The sequence below is a fragment of the Rattus norvegicus genome, chromosome 3 (genome assembly GCF_036323735.1).
Source record: "Rattus norvegicus strain BN/NHsdMcwi chromosome 3, GRCr8, whole genome shotgun sequence".
Classification (NCBI taxonomy): Eukaryota; Metazoa; Chordata; class Mammalia; order Rodentia; family Muridae; genus Rattus; species Rattus norvegicus.
Window position 1 is genome coordinate 134,722,864 of NC_086021.1, and position 16,850 is coordinate 134,739,713.

General features: G+C 41.5%; 1 protein-coding gene across 2 annotated transcripts in view; it reads left to right on the forward strand.

Moving 5' to 3' along the window:
* The first annotated feature begins 3,474 nt into the window (after positions 1–3,474).
* Ap4e1 (adaptor related protein complex 4 subunit epsilon 1) overlaps positions 3,475–16,850 on the forward strand; it is a 66,483-nt gene continuing 53,107 nt past the window's right edge. The window contains exons 1-4 of one of the 2 annotated variants that reach the window (NM_001191742.1): positions 3,475–3,621; positions 6,339–6,410; positions 10,438–10,561; positions 16,403–16,476. In NM_001191742.1, coding sequence (NP_001178671.1) covers positions 3,475–3,621; positions 6,339–6,410; positions 10,438–10,561; positions 16,403–16,476 — 417 coding nt within the window. Of the gene's footprint in view, positions 3,622–6,338; positions 6,411–10,437; positions 10,562–16,402; positions 16,477–16,850 lie in introns of those variants that run through there. The other variant, XM_063283751.1, reaches the window with a different exon arrangement.

Consider the following 16,850-nt stretch of genomic DNA (forward strand, 5'->3'; position numbering starts at 1 on the left):
GGCGTTTATCACTTCATACTTTTGGCATGAGAAAACCTGGAAGTGATGGTGTTTCTCTGCCTTCCCTAGTGCTTCCCCTCCGTACTTTAGGCTACTTGCCTCTCAGGCCATTGCAGAAGCTGATGTATTCTTTTCCAGAAGAGGTGCTTTTTTTTTTTTTTTCCTTTTCTGAGGGGTGTAACCTTTCCTCCAGGGCTTGTAGCGATTTTTGTTTCCTGATGGAATAATAGTTACTTTTAAATTTGTAACAGGGCTACTTCAGTGTGTGTGTGTGTGTGTGTGTGTGTGTGTGTGTGTGTGTGTGTGTGTGTTCGAGCCTGGGGAGTGATTTTAACCCACTGAACAGTCTCATAGCAGGAAGAGCGGTTTTAAAGCCCTGATTCTCATCAGTCAGTGCAGCCTCCAATTACAGCACATGATCTCCTCCCTTGCAATGTTACTCCCCTTAGCTTGACTCAGGTCTGGTCCCCACTTTCTGTACCACTGCCCATTAGGCGTGTTTGAATGCTGCATTCCCACCCCTTTCTTCTGGAAAGACTTTTGTTTATTCTAACTGGAGCTTATTTCTTTTCCTTCTCCTGGATCTTGAAGACTGTTAGGAAAAGTGCTTGCCAAGATATCACTTGGGGGCTGAACTGGTAAAATGGATGCTCATAGGAAAATGCTCAAAGAGCATAGAATGATCTAGGGTTTGGCTTTTTTAAAAAACTCTATTTCTTAAACTATGTGGGGGAAACTAAAAACAATTGTAGATTAAATCTCTTTACAAGTAGTTCCACTGGACCGTCTAAATACTCTGCATGGGACAGAATTTCATTTCATAGACCATGGCTTAAACTAGGTTAGACAATATAAGCTGAGTCATGGAAGACTTGAGCTAAACAGAGATTTTCACCACAAAGAATTTGCTGTAGAGGGATTTACCCAGTAAACACAGAACTCTTCCAGCTAATGCCAGGCTGATTCAGGCTGGACAGAGGGAGTGGAAAAACATTGTGGACATAGTCTCCTGGCTAGGGGGCAAAGCAGAGAAGACAAAATACAGGCAAAGTTCTGTGTGAAATGTGAATTACTCACAGTGGGAGAGGGATAAGCAGCTTGTCTCATCCTGGAGTTGGAGGGAGGGAACCACTTCTTTGGGTTCTCCCTTTCTCCTCTTTAAAAGATGTATCTAGGGGTTGGGGATTTAGCTCAGCAGTAGAGCGCTTGCCTAGCAAACGCAAGGCCCTGGGTTCGGTCCCCAGCTCCGAAAAAAAAAAAAGATGTATCTATCTTATTTTTATGCATGTATGTGTATGCCTATGTGTAAGTATGTTCACCCCACGTGTGCAGGTGTCCTCAGAGACAGAAAGGTTGGAGTTACAGGTGGTTGTGAATTGCCCTTTGCTGAGAATCCTCAGTCCTCTGCCTTAGCTGCACCCACTCTTAACTCTGAGCCACCTAATTCCTAAGCCATTTCTTTTGGCTATAACTGCTGCCTCTCCCCTGGAGAACCTGGCTTGACTCTTCCTGATACACTTTCAGATTTCAGAGGAAACTTCTTCCAAGTAAATTCCCTCCTCTCAAGAAAGAAAAGAAAAACAAAAAGGATTTTGAAAGGTCTGTTTTTGTTGTTTTGGTTTTTTGTTTTTAAAGAACGTGGACCAGAAATTCAATGAGTATGTAGAGCCAGGAGCTGGGAAAAGTCTGAGTAAGGTTCATTGGTCGCTCTTCTGGCGCTCTCTTGTGCAAAACCATGGAACTGTGTGTGTGTGTGTGTGTGTGTGTGTGTGTGTTGTTTTTGTTTTTGGTTGTTGTTGTTTTGTTTGGAGACAAGATCTCCAGACATAGCCTTGGATGGCTTGTAGCTAACTAACTGACTATAAAGACCTAGATGGTCTCTAACTCACAGAGATCCTCCCAGCTCTGGGATTAAAGGCCTGTCTGTGCCATTATGACCTGCTGAAGTCCTGGGCTAATTTTTTTTTTTTTTTTTTGGCTTTGGAGACAGGATTTCTCTGTGTAGCCCCAGGCTGGCCTAGAACTCAGAGATCCGTCTGCCTCTGCCTCCAGAGTTCTGGTATTAATGTGTGCACCGCCACTTACAGTTCTGAACTGAATTCATTTAAGTTGTCTAGCCTACTTTTGCAGTACCTTTCCTATTGGCTAGTCTCGCCGGTCACGGACTACCTCCTATCGTTTCTGAAGCTGTACGGTGGCCTTGTCGTCCAGGCAGGTGTCATGGTTTTGAACCTTTGAAGTGGTTCCATCATTTGCTAGCCAATTCAGCGCGCTAATTAAAGCTGAGTAGAAAGTTTTAGTGCTGTCTGAGAAGTGGTGGCAACGGAGTTTTGCTTTTTATAAAGCTTATCATGTCTCTGTTTCTTTCTTTCTTTTTTTTTTTTTTTCCGGAGCTGGGGACCGAACCCAGGGCCTTGCGCTTGCTAGGCAAGCGCTCTACCACTGAGCTAAATCCCCAACCCCCATGTCTCTGTTTCAATGTGTAATTTTTCTTCCTTTAAACTGTGGTCCAAACAATGACCCCGTTTTACTGGCACCACACTACAGTCTGAAAGTGTTCTATTGGATAAGATGTACTAAGGGGACTAATGAGCATCACCCAGGCCAGGAGAAAGAAAGCTTCACTCTACTTTTTGGCAGCGTCGCTACGTTCCTTTCCCCCGAGTCAGAAAAGTATCAGCTTTTCCAGCAAGTTTTAGGTGGAAGAGAAAAACCTGGGGAATGGGGAAAGTTAAGACAGGGTTTCATATAACCCAGGCTTGCTTTAAACTTGATATGGCACAGGAGATGCCTTTGAATTTTCTTGTTCCTCCTTCCATCCTCAAGTGCTGGGGTTACAGACAACAACCACTATGCACGACTGGAAAGTAAGTTTTCTAATTGAAGCTAATAAAAGAGGCTAAAGTTAAAAAAAAAAAAGTAAACAAAATTTTGCCGAGGCATAAAATATTAAGTTCTAAAGAAAATCTGTTTTAAATAATTTAAATATTGATAATTTTTTCAACAAATTAAAACATCTTTGCATAACTACTCTGTCAGGCAAACTTTTTCTTTTGTTGAGGTATAGATACAAGAACATTTTCAAGATTTAAGAAAACAATTCACTTATTACAACGTTTCAGAGATAAGAGTTCGTACAGATGTTAAGAACACTGTAAAGACGATGGTGGGTCAGGTATGTAATCTCAGTACTTGGAGACTGAGACGGGGGAATGGCACGACTTCCCCAATCTTCTACTTGGAAGATTCCAGAAAATAAAAGAATACTCGTGCATACACTTTTCACCGCTAATAGATCTTCCTGTCTTCTGAGAACTGCGTTCTCCTAGACTCGTTCTCCCCCCGGCGGTCTCTTCTGGAACTTCATCCTGCTCGTACTATCTCGGCGCGAATAAAGATTTCTTATTCAAAACGCCGGAAGTGACTACGGAGGCCGGGAGGCTGGGCATGAAGTAGCTTCGAAGAGAGGCAGCGATGAGCGACATGGTGGAGAGGACGCTGACCGCACTGCCGGGGCTCTTCTTGCAGAACCAGCTGGGAGGGCCTGCGGCCTCCAGAGCACCCTTCTTCTCCAGGCTGGGCGGCCTCATCCGTGGCGTCACTGCGCTCTCATCCAAGCACGTACGTGGCGGGGTTGGCAGGGCGAGATGGGGTGGGGCGGTGGGGCCGGAGACATCGGTCGGCTGGATGGACGCAGTCGGGGGTTCGCCCCGAGCTTGGGTTTGCTGCCTGCACCGACCTCAGGGAGGCTGGCTTTCTGATTTGGAGGCCCGAAGACCCTCCGTGTGTTTTCTCAGTGTTAAGCCGATATAAATTTCATGGGATGCTTTGAAGATTGCCGGAGCTGTCAATCTTCAAATAGCCGGTGCGACTTAAAGCCTGAGCTATAGGCTCCTACGAAGTTTCTTTTCCCTACTGAGTTTTAATTTCGTTCCTTCTATTTGGAAGCGTCACGTACACCGACAGACAACCCTGACTCCCACCCCTGACAGAGCTATTAATCTTTGCAGAGCTTGAGGTTTAGGCTAGTCCAACGGGTTGGGCAAAGACCCGCTTTGAGAACTAGTAGTTACCATAGAAGTTATTACCTTCCCACGGATTGTGTATGGTGCTGACTCAAGGAGCGTATGTCTTAAAAACGTAACATCGTGTCATACTTTCTTCAGCAAATATTTATCAAGCGCAGCTATATGTTAAGTAATGAAAATAGCGAATCACTTTTCTATCAAAGAATTGATCATCCATTTTGGACTTGACATAAATAACTACAGTGTAATGCCAGTGCCAGCAGAGAGGAGGAGAGAGACAAGATGCCTTTAAAGGTTTAAAACGTGCGTGTGTTCTAACTGTGAGCTGGTATGTGGCAAAGCTGTATTGAACAGGGCTTGCTGCACATCCCGAAATCATTCCTGTACTTAATATATCTTCGTGCTTTTCTTTTGCTAATTTGTATGAGAGGACAAGTAAGTATTTTATGTGTACATGTATCTATGGAGAGAGAGAGAGAGAGAGAGAGAGAGAGAGAGAGAGAGAGAGAGAATATGAATGTGTGCGTGTGTTGGTATGTGAGGTGCACGGACCCGTGGCACATGTATAGGCTTCAGAGGACAGCTTTGGGTCTTAGTCCTCACCTTCCACCTTGTTGGAGGTCAGATCTCTCTTGACGTTTGTTTCTGTGCTGTGTATTCAGGCAAGCCAGCCAGAGAGCTTCTGGGGTGTTCTGTCTCTACCTCCTGTGTCACCATAGCAGTGCAGGGAATCACAGATACACCTCACCACACCTGGCTTTTTATATGATAGCTTCTGACCCTTAGGCTTGTGGAGCAAGTGCTTTTACACATTGAGCCATCTGCCCCTGCTCCTGAAAGAAAATTTAAAGAATATATATATAATATATACAGATATATTATATATATATATATAGGCTTAGTTTGAAAGTGCACAGATAGCCAGATGCGGCATTACTTCTAAGTTTTTTTGCGTTGTTTTTAGATTTATTTTGTTTTAAGTTGTTGTATGTGTGGGGGACATGTGTTCATGAGTGCAGATGCCCTCAGAGTCCAGAAGAGAGTGTCTGATTCCTTGGAGATGGACTTTTAGGCTGTTGTGAGCTATCAGAGTGGGTGCCAGGAACCAAATTCTGTCCCTGCAAGAGCAGTCTCACCTGTGGCATCGTCTCTGCAGCCCTTACTAGCAGTTCTTAAGTAGCCAGTAACGTCAGTGACCCTGTATGTGATTTAAAGATAGCATTGTATTAGCCAGTAGTTGGGCCCTAAGTGCTTACTGAGGTCCAGCACAAGGACCAGAGTTGTCCACACTGGGCTGTGTGTGCAGTAGAAGTGAGAGAGGAGGTGGGGATGCGGAGGAATGGAGGTCAGGAAGAGGACCTTGTCTGTCTTATGTCTGTGTTTGCTCCTTGACCACTCCATGCTTCGGGGAAGATGTAGTCCTCATCCAGATCCACACTTTTCTTTTTACTCTCTTTCCATTTAGAATTGTCCTGGAGCTTCCTGTATAGACCTGGCTGGCCTTGAACTCACATAAATCCATCTGCCTTCGCCTTCAGAGTGCTGAGACTAATGGTGCATACCACCATGCCCAGCTATTTTGAGTTTTTAAAACTTACACATATTTATACGTGTACCTGACGTTAAGTGGCTAATTAAGAACTGCTAGTGAGGGTTGTGTGTGGGATTATGTGGGTTCCAGGGATTGAACTCAGGTCATTGGGCTTGGCAGCGTGACCTCCACCTACTGAGGCATCATCTCACCACCTTGATTTTGAAGCTTTTTCCTTTTTTTTTTTTTTTTTTTTTTGGTTGTTTTATTTTTATGGTTTTTTTTTGAGACGGGGTTTTTCTATGTAGCCCTAGCTGGTTTGAACACAGAGATCCACCTGCTTCTATTTCCCAAGTGCTGGGATTAAAGGTGAGCACCACCACTGCTGGGCCCACTTTGAAGTTTTTGTTTTTAAAGTAATTTATTTTTTATTTTATGTACATTGGTTTTCTTCCTACATGTATGTCTCTGTGAGGGTATCAGGTCCCCTGAAACTGGAATTATAGACAGTTGTGAGCTGACTTGTTGTGCCAGGAATTGAACCCATGACCTTTGGAAGAACAGCTAATGCTCTTAACTGCTGAGCCACCTCTCCAGCCCCTCATTTTGAAATTTAAAAAACAATTGTCTGCCAGTCTTTAATAGCATACCCAACCAGATGAAATGAAGAGGAGCAGTAGGTTAGCCTGGAAATAATTATTCTTTCCAGGGAGGGTGATATGGATGAATATAACTTTAAGAATGATTTTAATTGACATTACTCTAATCGTATTTTTTAGGAAGAAGAGAAGTTAATCCAGCAGGAACTGAGTAGTCTGAAGGCGACTGTTTCTGCTCCTACTACAACACTGGTAGGTTTGCAGAGTCCATCACACTTGCATTTGAAGCCTGGATCCATACAGTATGGTTTCACACAGCATTCGCTCAGCTGCTCTGCTGGCCACTGCGAGCTTTTGCAAGTCTTCAGATCAGGACCCGGGTTTTTGTTGTACTTTTTCTTCTTTTTTAAAAAAAGATTGATTTCTTTTATATGAGTACACTGTAGCTGTCTTCAGACACACCAGAAGAGGGCATCAGATCTCATTACAGATGGTTATGAGCCACCAGGTGGTTGCTGGGATTTGAACTCAGGACCTCCAGAAGAACAGCCAGTGCTCTTAACTGCTGAACTGTCTCTCCAGTCACTGTTATAGTTTTTTTATTTCTTTATGTGGTACATTGTGTCAGTTCAATACGGAATGTACAATGTATATGGGTATCTAATGTTTGTTCTAATTAAAACTTTTAGTGCGGGCTGGAGAGATGTCTCAGCGGTTAAGAGCACCCGACTGCTCTTCCAGAGGTCATGAGTTCAATTCCCAGCAACCACATGGTGGCTCACAACCATCTGTAAAGAGATCTGATGCCCCCTTCTGGTGTATCTGAAGATAGCTACAGTGTACTTATATATATAATAAATAAAATAAATCTTGAAAAAAAAAAACAAAAAAACTTTTAGTGCATGTATGTGTGTATAAGCCTGCACTCATGTGTCTGTGCCACAGCATGTGTGTGGAAATGAGAAGGTGTGGGAGTTGGTTCTCTCCACCACTCGTGTCTGTAGGATTGAATCATGTCCTCAGGCTTTGTGGCCTGATTCCTTTGCCCTATGGCCTTTGACTTACTGAGCCATCTTACTGACTTGACACTTCTGACTAACCAATTCCAACTAACACTTGTTCATCAACTATTTAGTGGGTGGTTTTTAAAAAAGTTATGTCTATTTATTCGTATTCATTTATTTTTGAGGCAGGGCCTTGGTGTATAGCCCTGGCTGGCCTAGAACTTGCTATGTAGATCAAGTGGGTTTTAAAGTCACAGGGAGCCACTTGCCTCTGTCCCTGGAGTGCTGGGATCAAAGATGTGTACCACTGCACTCAGCCTATTGAGTCCTTTTATGTGTAAGTCATTGTGGAAATGTTTCTCCCCCTAGTGAATTTTAGGGTGATAACATTGCATGAATACATTGTCATAAACATGAATATGCAAAGTCCAAGAGAAGGTAAATATTTCTTTTTGTAGTCATAATATTCATGGAAATAAAATTTAAGACATTAGTCTTATGTCTTTGTATGTGTATATGTGGTGTGTGTGTAATATATATATAAATATATATATACATGATATGTATATATCATGATATATATATTGAATGCTTTGTGATACTTAATAGAATGTTAGGCAGAAATAGTTGTTTTTCTCTTTTTTACTTTGTTAGGTTTTCATTTCCTATAATGAGTATCATTGAATACAATTTTTATTGCTATAAGGCATAAATTTGGTGTTGGGCAAAACTGATCACTGGATGGTCAGAGTTTAGCAGGAGGATTATATAACTGTAGCCATCCAGGCAGGTCTGGGTCACCTCGTAGTCTACGTTTCTAAGGAATTACAGAGCTGGAACAACTGGAAGGAAGCTCTAAAATCCAAGCAAAGTCCCGCATCAGGAGTGTGCTTTCTTCTCTAGATAAAGGAATAACAACTCATGGAATAATTTTACTTAGTAAAACTCTGAGCTCAGGCTGGAGAGATGGCTCAGTGGTTAAGAGCACTGACTGCTCTTCCCCAGGTCCTGAGTTCAATTTCCAGCAACCACATGGTGACTCACAACCATCTGCATCTGAAATGGGATCCGATGCTCTCTTCTGGTGTGTCTGAAGACAGCTACAGTGTGCTCATATACATAAATAAATAAATCTTTAAAAAACAAATAAAACAAAACTCTGAGTTCATGATACAAATTCAGGATTGAAACTTAATGGGATGAATTAACAATTTATTCCTAATTTATATAAAAGCCTTTACAGAGGGACTCCCACTGTGGTTTAATTAAAAACAAAGAGACACACAGGCTAACAAATGTTAAAAATAAACTTAGGGGTTGGGGATTTAGCTCAGTGGTAGAGCGCTAGGCCCTGGGTTGGGTCCCCAGCTCTGAAAAAAAAAAAAAAAAAAAAGAAAAAAAAATAAACTTAGTAGTCATAATATGTTAATAAATTAACTTTTACTACTTTAAACATAAATGATTTGAATTAAACTAAGATTCATACAGACACACACAGACACACACACACACACAACTAAATAATTCTGTGTTGCTTTAAGGTAAGGTTTGGTTTGGTTTGGTTTTTGTGACAAGGTATGATAGAGCCCGGGCCGGCCTCTGAGTCATTATATAGCTTTGGATCCTCCTGTTTTGATATCCCAAGTACTGGAATTATAGGTATACACTGCCACCCCCCATTCTGTTAAAATGGTTTAATGTTTCCTGAGTCTTTAGTTATCTAATAATCTAATAAAAATTAACTTTAATAAACACACACACACACACAAACACACACACAGAGGGGGGCATCCGACTGTGTACCTTAGCTGGCCTCTAGCTCATAGGAGTCCTCCTTCCTCTGCCAGCGCTGGTGTTAAATGATTGCACCTCCAAGCCCAGCTATAATTTTAAGCTTTTTTTTTTCTTTTGAGGTATAGCTGATATATCCTAGGCTGGCCTGGAACTTACTACTGTGTAACTAAGGATGACCTTGTACTTACTCTCTCACCTCTACGTCCTGATGCTGAGCTTACAGATGGTTGTTTGCAGAACTTTGAAATATATATATTATAAATATATATATTTATTTTCTTTTTTGAGATCCTGGGATTGAACCCAGAACTGGACATGCAGTATCGCTGTCATATTTTAATTTTAGATATTAAATAGTCTGAACTTTTCTGTTTTGAAACATTATGTTTTTATTACTAATGAAACTTGGCTATAAATATTGATAATGCAAATGTCATTCTGATAAAACATTCATAGAATCTCTCAAAGAAAATTTTTGGTTTGTAATGGCTACTGTGTTCTTGAAATTCTGTCTCTCAGTTCCCAATACTGTGAGTTATTTAAAAAGAGGAAAAGAGGGGCTGGGGATTTAGCTCATTGGCAGAGCGCTTACCTAGGAAGCGCAAGGCCCTGGGTTTGGTCCCCAGCTCCGAAAAAAAAGAACCAAAAAAAAAAAAAAAAAAAAAAAAGAGGAAAAGAGTACTTACATAGCAGGTGATTACATATTTGTAATATAATAATGCTGAAGAAAAAGCCTGTGCTTAATTTGATTTTTTTTTTTTTAATCTCCTGTTTCTTGAGACGTGTTCTTTAGAGTAATAGCCTCTGATTCCTGGGCTCACACAGTCTGCATCAGCCTCCTGCCCCAGTTCCTGAATGCTGGAAAGAGAGTAATACAGCTGCCTCAGATACAAATTACCACCTTGTGGCAAGTTTTCTAGATGTTTTCATTTGATGAAACATTCAAATTGATTTTTTTAAAGATTTATTTATTTTATGTATATGAGTACACTGTAGCTGTCTTCAGACACACCAGAAGAGGACATCAGATCTCATTACAGATGGTTGTCAGCCACCATGTGGTTGCTGGGAATTGAACTCAGGACCTCTGGAAGAGCAGTCAGTGCTCTTAACCACTGAGCCACCTTAACCACTGAGCCACCTCTTCAGCCCCCTCAATTGATTTTAAATGCTAATATGATCTTCACGGATGACATTTTGTCTGACGACCACCTCTAATCAAACTTGTCTGTGCATATAGAATTAGAAGCAGTGTTAGGTAGTTTATACTGTCGGTATCAATAAAATATTTGAACTAATTTTGAATAGTATTGATAATTGTTAGAAGCGGCTTTTATTCTATATTCTAATATTAGACAATTGCTTTGAAACATTAGTTCTTCATAACTAGCACAGATGGCTCCCTTGTTAACTGAGTGTGACATACAGAAAAATGAAAGCCTTCCATTTGTTTACATAGTGATTGATATTTCATTTTTCAGAAAATGATGAAGGAATGTATGGTGAGACTTATATACTGTGAGATGCTTGGATACGATGCTTCTTTTGGTTATATACATGCAATCAAGTTGGCCCAACAAGGAAACCTCTTAGAAAAAAGAGTGGGTATGTATATGTTTAAGACTTCTGTACTGACTGTTTCTAAGGTTTTAACCACTATATAAAATGATGGCTGGTATATATTATGTTTTTAGAGCTTTGTGTTATGTATTTTTTCTGTTATAGTCTTGGGGACTAAATGTAGACCCTGACATACTAAAGCAGCTTCTCTACCACTGAGCTGCATTCCAGCCCAAATTTCCAAAGTTAGCACTTTAGAAACACAAAGTCTGTATGTTAAGTCAGTGTTTCTGGATGTATGTCATTTTGGAGTTACAGAGAATATTCAGGAGTGCTTGATAATGAGATGCCATTAATTAATGGGCAAACCCATGAGCTGTGCACGCATCAGATGAGCTGTACACACAGCTGGGTTTCCTGTGTTTAAATTGTGCTCTAGTAACTCTTGCTTTAAGAAGCCTGTCTAATCCCATTACTTTAATGGTGAGAGAAGACTATTAATTAATCGGTTAATTTGCTTTTTAAAAAGAAGTCTTACTGTGTAGCCCAGACTCGCTTCAAACTTGCTACCCTCTTGCCTCTGCATCTCAAGTGCTGGATTATTGACTTACTTGGCTAAGAAATGATTCTTTGTAAAATAAAAACTGAAACAAACTAGAATAATTTAAAACCTGCTGTCCTTACTTCCACAACACTAACTATAACTGTTAGAAATATTAAGGTTTTTTTTTCTGCAGTAATCCTTTAGAGTGTTTGGGAAAATTCTTTCAAGACTTAGGTCTGTGACCGGTGGTTTCAGGCTGTCTGAAAATCCCCAGAGGAGTCACAGGGCCGTGTAGGGATGGAGCATCCAGTGAGCGTGATACCGCCACGCTTCTAGGAATGAGCAGTCTTCATGGATTGGCTGACTCAGGTGCTGGAGCGGGAAGAAGAGGATAGAGTACAACATTCCACGTACTGAGCTCCGCTCCACCCCAGACCTTCTACCTCCTACATTAGTTGTGGCCTTTTCCCAAAGCAAAGTGTTCTGTGTTATCTTCTGATTCATATTCCAAATTAAATTTGAATTTGAACTCTTCTGAGTTCACTCTGTGACTCCCTCCATCTTGTACCTTGTGGTCATAAGTGTCTTTTCCTCCTATATATTAATTTTCATATACTAATGCTTTGGCTTTCAAACTAATCAAGCCTTTAATAATCCTAAGCTTTTTGTGTTATTAAAGAAATCTTTAAAATTGTTTTTTAAAGAATTATTTATTTATCTTATGTGTACTGTATACTATATACTGTTACTGTCTTCAGACACACCAGAAGAGGGTATCAGATGTCATTACAGATGGTTGTGAGCCACCATGTGGTTGCTGGGAATTGAACTCAGGACCTCTGGAAGAGCAGTTAGTGCTCTTAACCACTGAGCCGTCTCTCCATCCCCCAAAATTGATTTCTTATAAAGCTCGTATAACACTGGGATTTAATTCCAGTAAGCTTTCCTTGTTTTCAGACAAGACCTTCCTGTGGACCTCGGACTGGCTCTGAGGCGTTTTTATTTCACTTGCAGAGGTGTCCCATGGCCGCTGGGCTTAGGTGTCCAACTGTTCCTTAGAGTTCCCTTCAGCAGGAGGGTCTGTGTTTGCTGTTGTTTCTTCTTGGAAATGGTCTCAGAAGTCCAGGCTGGCCCCTGACTCACATGCTGGGATCACACCACCACTCCTGGCTCCGGTGAACCCAGGCTCTGGTGCCTTCTGGTGCCCATCCTGCTGAGAGTTCCATTGTCTGTAACCTTTCTAATGATGACCTTCATTGGCGTCCAGATGGTTATATCTGGAGTGGTTTCTTAGGGTTGTTGAGGCTGTTGTCTGTTTTCTTCTCTTTTTGGGACAGGATCTCACCCTGCAGCCCCAGCTGGCCTTGAGCTCACAGAAATCCACCTGCTTCTGCCTCCAAAGTTCTAGGATTAAAGGCATGTGCCAACATGCCTGTGAAAAACATTTTTTTTTTTTTTTGGTTCTTTTTTTCGGAGCTGGGGACCGAACCCAGGGCCTTGCGCTTCCTAGGCAAGCGCTCTACCACTGAGCTAAATCCCCAACCCCTGAAAAACATTTTATTTTTACAGTATTGTTGAACATTATAGGGGAAATGAAAAGCAACTTAATCTTTTTCATTTCTAAAGGAAGGTTATTAGATATGAATGTGTTTGAAATATCTAGAATTCAGTCCAGGGCGGAGAAGTGATGTTAGATTCCAGATTCAAGCAAATGTCTGACGTTTCTTTCCTTTCTTCTGGGTCTTTCTTTTCCTTTACTTTTTTACTTCTCTACCTTCACTATCTCTTTCCTTTCTAATATTTTTTCAACATTGAGGTATTTTTCTTTATTCCCTTTGTATACTACCCTTTTAGTTGAGAAAATAGTGACACCTCCTTTTAAAAACAATTTTAGTGTCTTTATTGTGTGTATGAGTATGCACATGCTACAACTCATTTGTGGAGGTCAGAGTTGATCCTCGTCCTGTTGTGAAGCATTTCTTTATGTTAGCTAATTTGTTAAGGACTCAGAAAACAGAGCCAATGGTTGCCCATTGAATGCCATATACTACAGTCACACATACAGGTGGATAACTTACATCGCTCCAGTTTGAGACTCTCTGCAATTGTAGGGGAGAGACTAGAAACAAACCTAGAAGTTAGTAGTTATAATGTTAAATTACTTGCATGACCATGGACCATGTGTTGTTTGTATATGGTCAAGCCTAAGGGTGTCAGCAGGGAACTCAGTTTCCATGATCTCTGTGTATGTGTGGAGAATATATATGACATATACATATATGTTTCTATGTGTGTGAAGAATGATATATATGTATATTACTAATCCCAGTACTCAGGAGGCAGAGGCAGGCAGGTCTCTGTGAGTTCAAGGCTAGCCTGCTCTACAAAGCAATTCCAGGACAGCCAGGGCTGTGTTACACAGAGAAACCCTGTCTCGAAAAACAAATAAAAACCAAAAAACGAAAAGGAAAGGAAAGGAAGGAAGGAAGAAAGAAGGAAAGAAAATACTAGGTAATTGGTAGTGTCTTAATCTGCTTTTTATTGCTATGGTAGATCATTGATTATATTAGTTGGGATTCTCTAGAAGAGCAGAACTGGTAGTATGAGTATATATGTGGGATTTATTGGAGTGGCTTTCAGGCTGTGGTCCAGCTAGTCCAACAATGGCAACCTCCTGCCAGAAAGGCCAAGCACCTGGTAGTTGTTCAACCCTCAAGGCTGGCATGTCTTAGCCAGTCTTCAGTCTATGTTGGAATCCCACAGAAATAGGTTCTAATGCCATCCAAGCAATGCCTTAGCAACAGGATTGATGAGCCTGCCAGTGAAAGTGAGGGCAAGCAGGCAAAAGCCAAAACTTCCTTCTTCGGTTTCCTTTTGTATAGGCTGCTACTGGGAGGCGTGGCCCAGATTTAGGATGGTCTTCATCAACTATGCTCCAGTCAAGAAAATCCTTCACGGGTGTGTCCAGCTACTTGGGTTTTAGTTGATTACAGATCTAGTCGGGTTGACAACAAAGATTAGCCACCATACTAATCAAAAGCAACTTGGGGAGAAAGGGTTTGTTTCAGCTTACAACTCCCAGGCCACAGTCCATCACTGAGGAAAGTTGAGGCAGGATCTCAAGGCAAGAACTGAAGCAGAGAACATGCAGGAATATTGTTTACTGGCTTGCTCAGCCTGCTTTCTTTCTTTTTTTTTTAAAATTTATTTATTCTATGTAAGACTGTAGCTGCCTTCAAATACACCAGAAGAGGGCATCAGATCCCATTACAGACGATTGTGAGCCACCATGTGGATGCTGGGATTTGAACTCAGGACCTTTTTAAGAGCAGTCAGTGCTCTTAACCACTGAGCCATCTCTCCAGCCCTTACCCTGCTGTCTTACAGCACTCAGTACCACCTGCCCAAGGGTGCCACTGCCACAGTGGGCTGGGCCCCTCCACATCAATTAAGAGAATGCACCAACAGGCTTGCTTAGAGACCCATCTGATGGAGACTTTCTCTCAATTGGTGTCACTTTTCCCAGACAAGGTGACAGAAAGACTAACCAGGATAGGTGGTGCTGTGGTTACTTAGAATAGTTGTTGTTACAGTTTGACTTTTAGACTTAACATACTTTGTTTTCATTTTCAGTTTTATTTTTGTATAGTTTATTGCTCTCTGCTTCTTGCCTAAGGATACACTATGGTCAGCTACCCCAGCTCCTACCACCCTGTCTTCTCTACCATACTGACTTGCCCTCAATCATAAGCCCAAACAAACTCTTCTTCCTTCCTTTGCTTTTTTGTTTTGTGACACATGGTCTCACTATGTAGACCTGACTGGCCTGGAACTTGCTATATAGGCCAGGCCGTCCTTAAACTCATAGCTCTCCATCTGCCTCCTGAGTGTTGGAATTAAAGGTGTGCCCCACCACACTTGGCTTTAAGTTGCTTTATTAGATGCTTTGGCCCAAGCTTTGTAACTATTTTTTAAAAAGGTTTATGTTATGTGTGAGTTGTTTGCATGTATGTGTGTGCTGTGCGTACGCCTGGTGCTAGTAGAGGCGAGGGCTTTGTGTGTGCTAAGCAGACACTGCCAACTACATCCCTGGCCTAGCGCCTCATTCCTAGTCATGTCAGATATTCTCTGCAGTCATACTTGATCTGTTACATGTATTTGCTAAATTACAGAGTTATCTTTCTTTATTCTCTGTCAAAACAAGTGTTTGTTGTAACAGCATTAAGGTTTCTTCAGTATAACCTTTGAACTTGTTGACTTTGGTATTGCTGACTTGGGTGTGGGTGAAACCTTGGCTGAGCAGGTGAGGCTTAGCAAGAAGACTGAGCTCCGCTGTAAGAGTTCCCTGGCCTTGTTGGCTTTTCCACCCTTGTAGGAGTAACAGCTTCATTTCGCTGTCATTGACAAAGTTGTAATCAGTTATGCTGCTCCCTGTGGCTGTGAGACTAGACGTTTCTAAATGGTTTCCCATGGTGTGCACTGACACGATGCATAGTTCCTGAGTAACATTAAGGGTAACTAACATTAGCATCTGTATTGAAAGGGCTGAGGTGTGAGAAGAAAGAATGAGGTGAGAACTGGGTGGGCAGGCACAGAGTAGACATGGGGACTGACTGTCTGGGTTTGAGTCCTGGTCCTCCATGTGACAGCAATAGACTTTGGATGTTAACCTCTCTTGATTTCGTCACTGTACTGGCATGGTAACCATACTTACATGGCAGGGTTGTTTGGAGAATTCAGTGAGGCAAGGGTTGTAGAGTTATTGACACATAGTAACTAGTAAGTATCATTGACAGTCTGCAAAGTGGCCAGAAATGCCATAAAGCAGTGGATTCCGTGTTTACGGCATTCGTCGTGATAGCAGTGTGTTCATTCCTCAGTCCTAAAGTGAAAGCTCTGACGTAGAAATGCTTGATTAAGCTGGTGAACACATTTAATGTGGCAGGCAGCCTGTCTTTCCTCAACACTGTCTTCAGCTGAAAAAAAAAAGCCATGAGTAGCATGACTGTATCAGGCTGGTTTAGACAGCTCACACAGCACAGCGACCGATGCTCAACAGTAGCTAAGGTTTTGATGACTGCATGTTAGCGCTAAGACAGAGATGGTTTTGTTTGATAGTGCAGATTTGCACCAGAACTCTGTCATCCAGAGGACTTTAGTTGAATCTGTCATTCTGAGATCTTCAGTGGAGTTTGTTAACGTTGTATTTTACTCTTTGTTTTTAGTATTACCTGTAACTGATATGTTTTCACTTAAAACTTGAAATATGGCTCTAATTTATTAGGAAAGGAATTTTGGGGAGTTAGGTAGTAATGAAAACCTTTCCTTTGTTTTTTTAATAGGTTATTTGGCTGTTTCTCTGTTTCTACATGAAAGTCATGAACTTTTGCTTCTCCTTGTGAATACAGTGGTAAAGGTACCGTATCACATTGTATGCTGCGTAATATCAAGTCTTATTTCTGTTGTCACAGGACATGTCTCTTCAGTCATAGTTACTCAAACAATCTAAAAAGTATAGGCTTACTTACAAAATCTCCTTAAAAAGATATTTTTAAAGGCCTATTATTTCAGTTATATAATGTGTGAGTATGAGTGCAAATGCCTCTGGAGGTCAGAAGATGGCGTCAGATCCCTTGGCCCTGGACTTGCAGCAGTTGTGGGCAGCCTGCACAGACACTGGAATTCAAACTCCAGTCCTCTGCCGGCACTACAGTTGCTCTAACCACGAGAACCCTCTTTACCCTCTAGAAGGTCTTTTGGTTTTTGTTTTTGTAAGACTCTAGCTGGTTT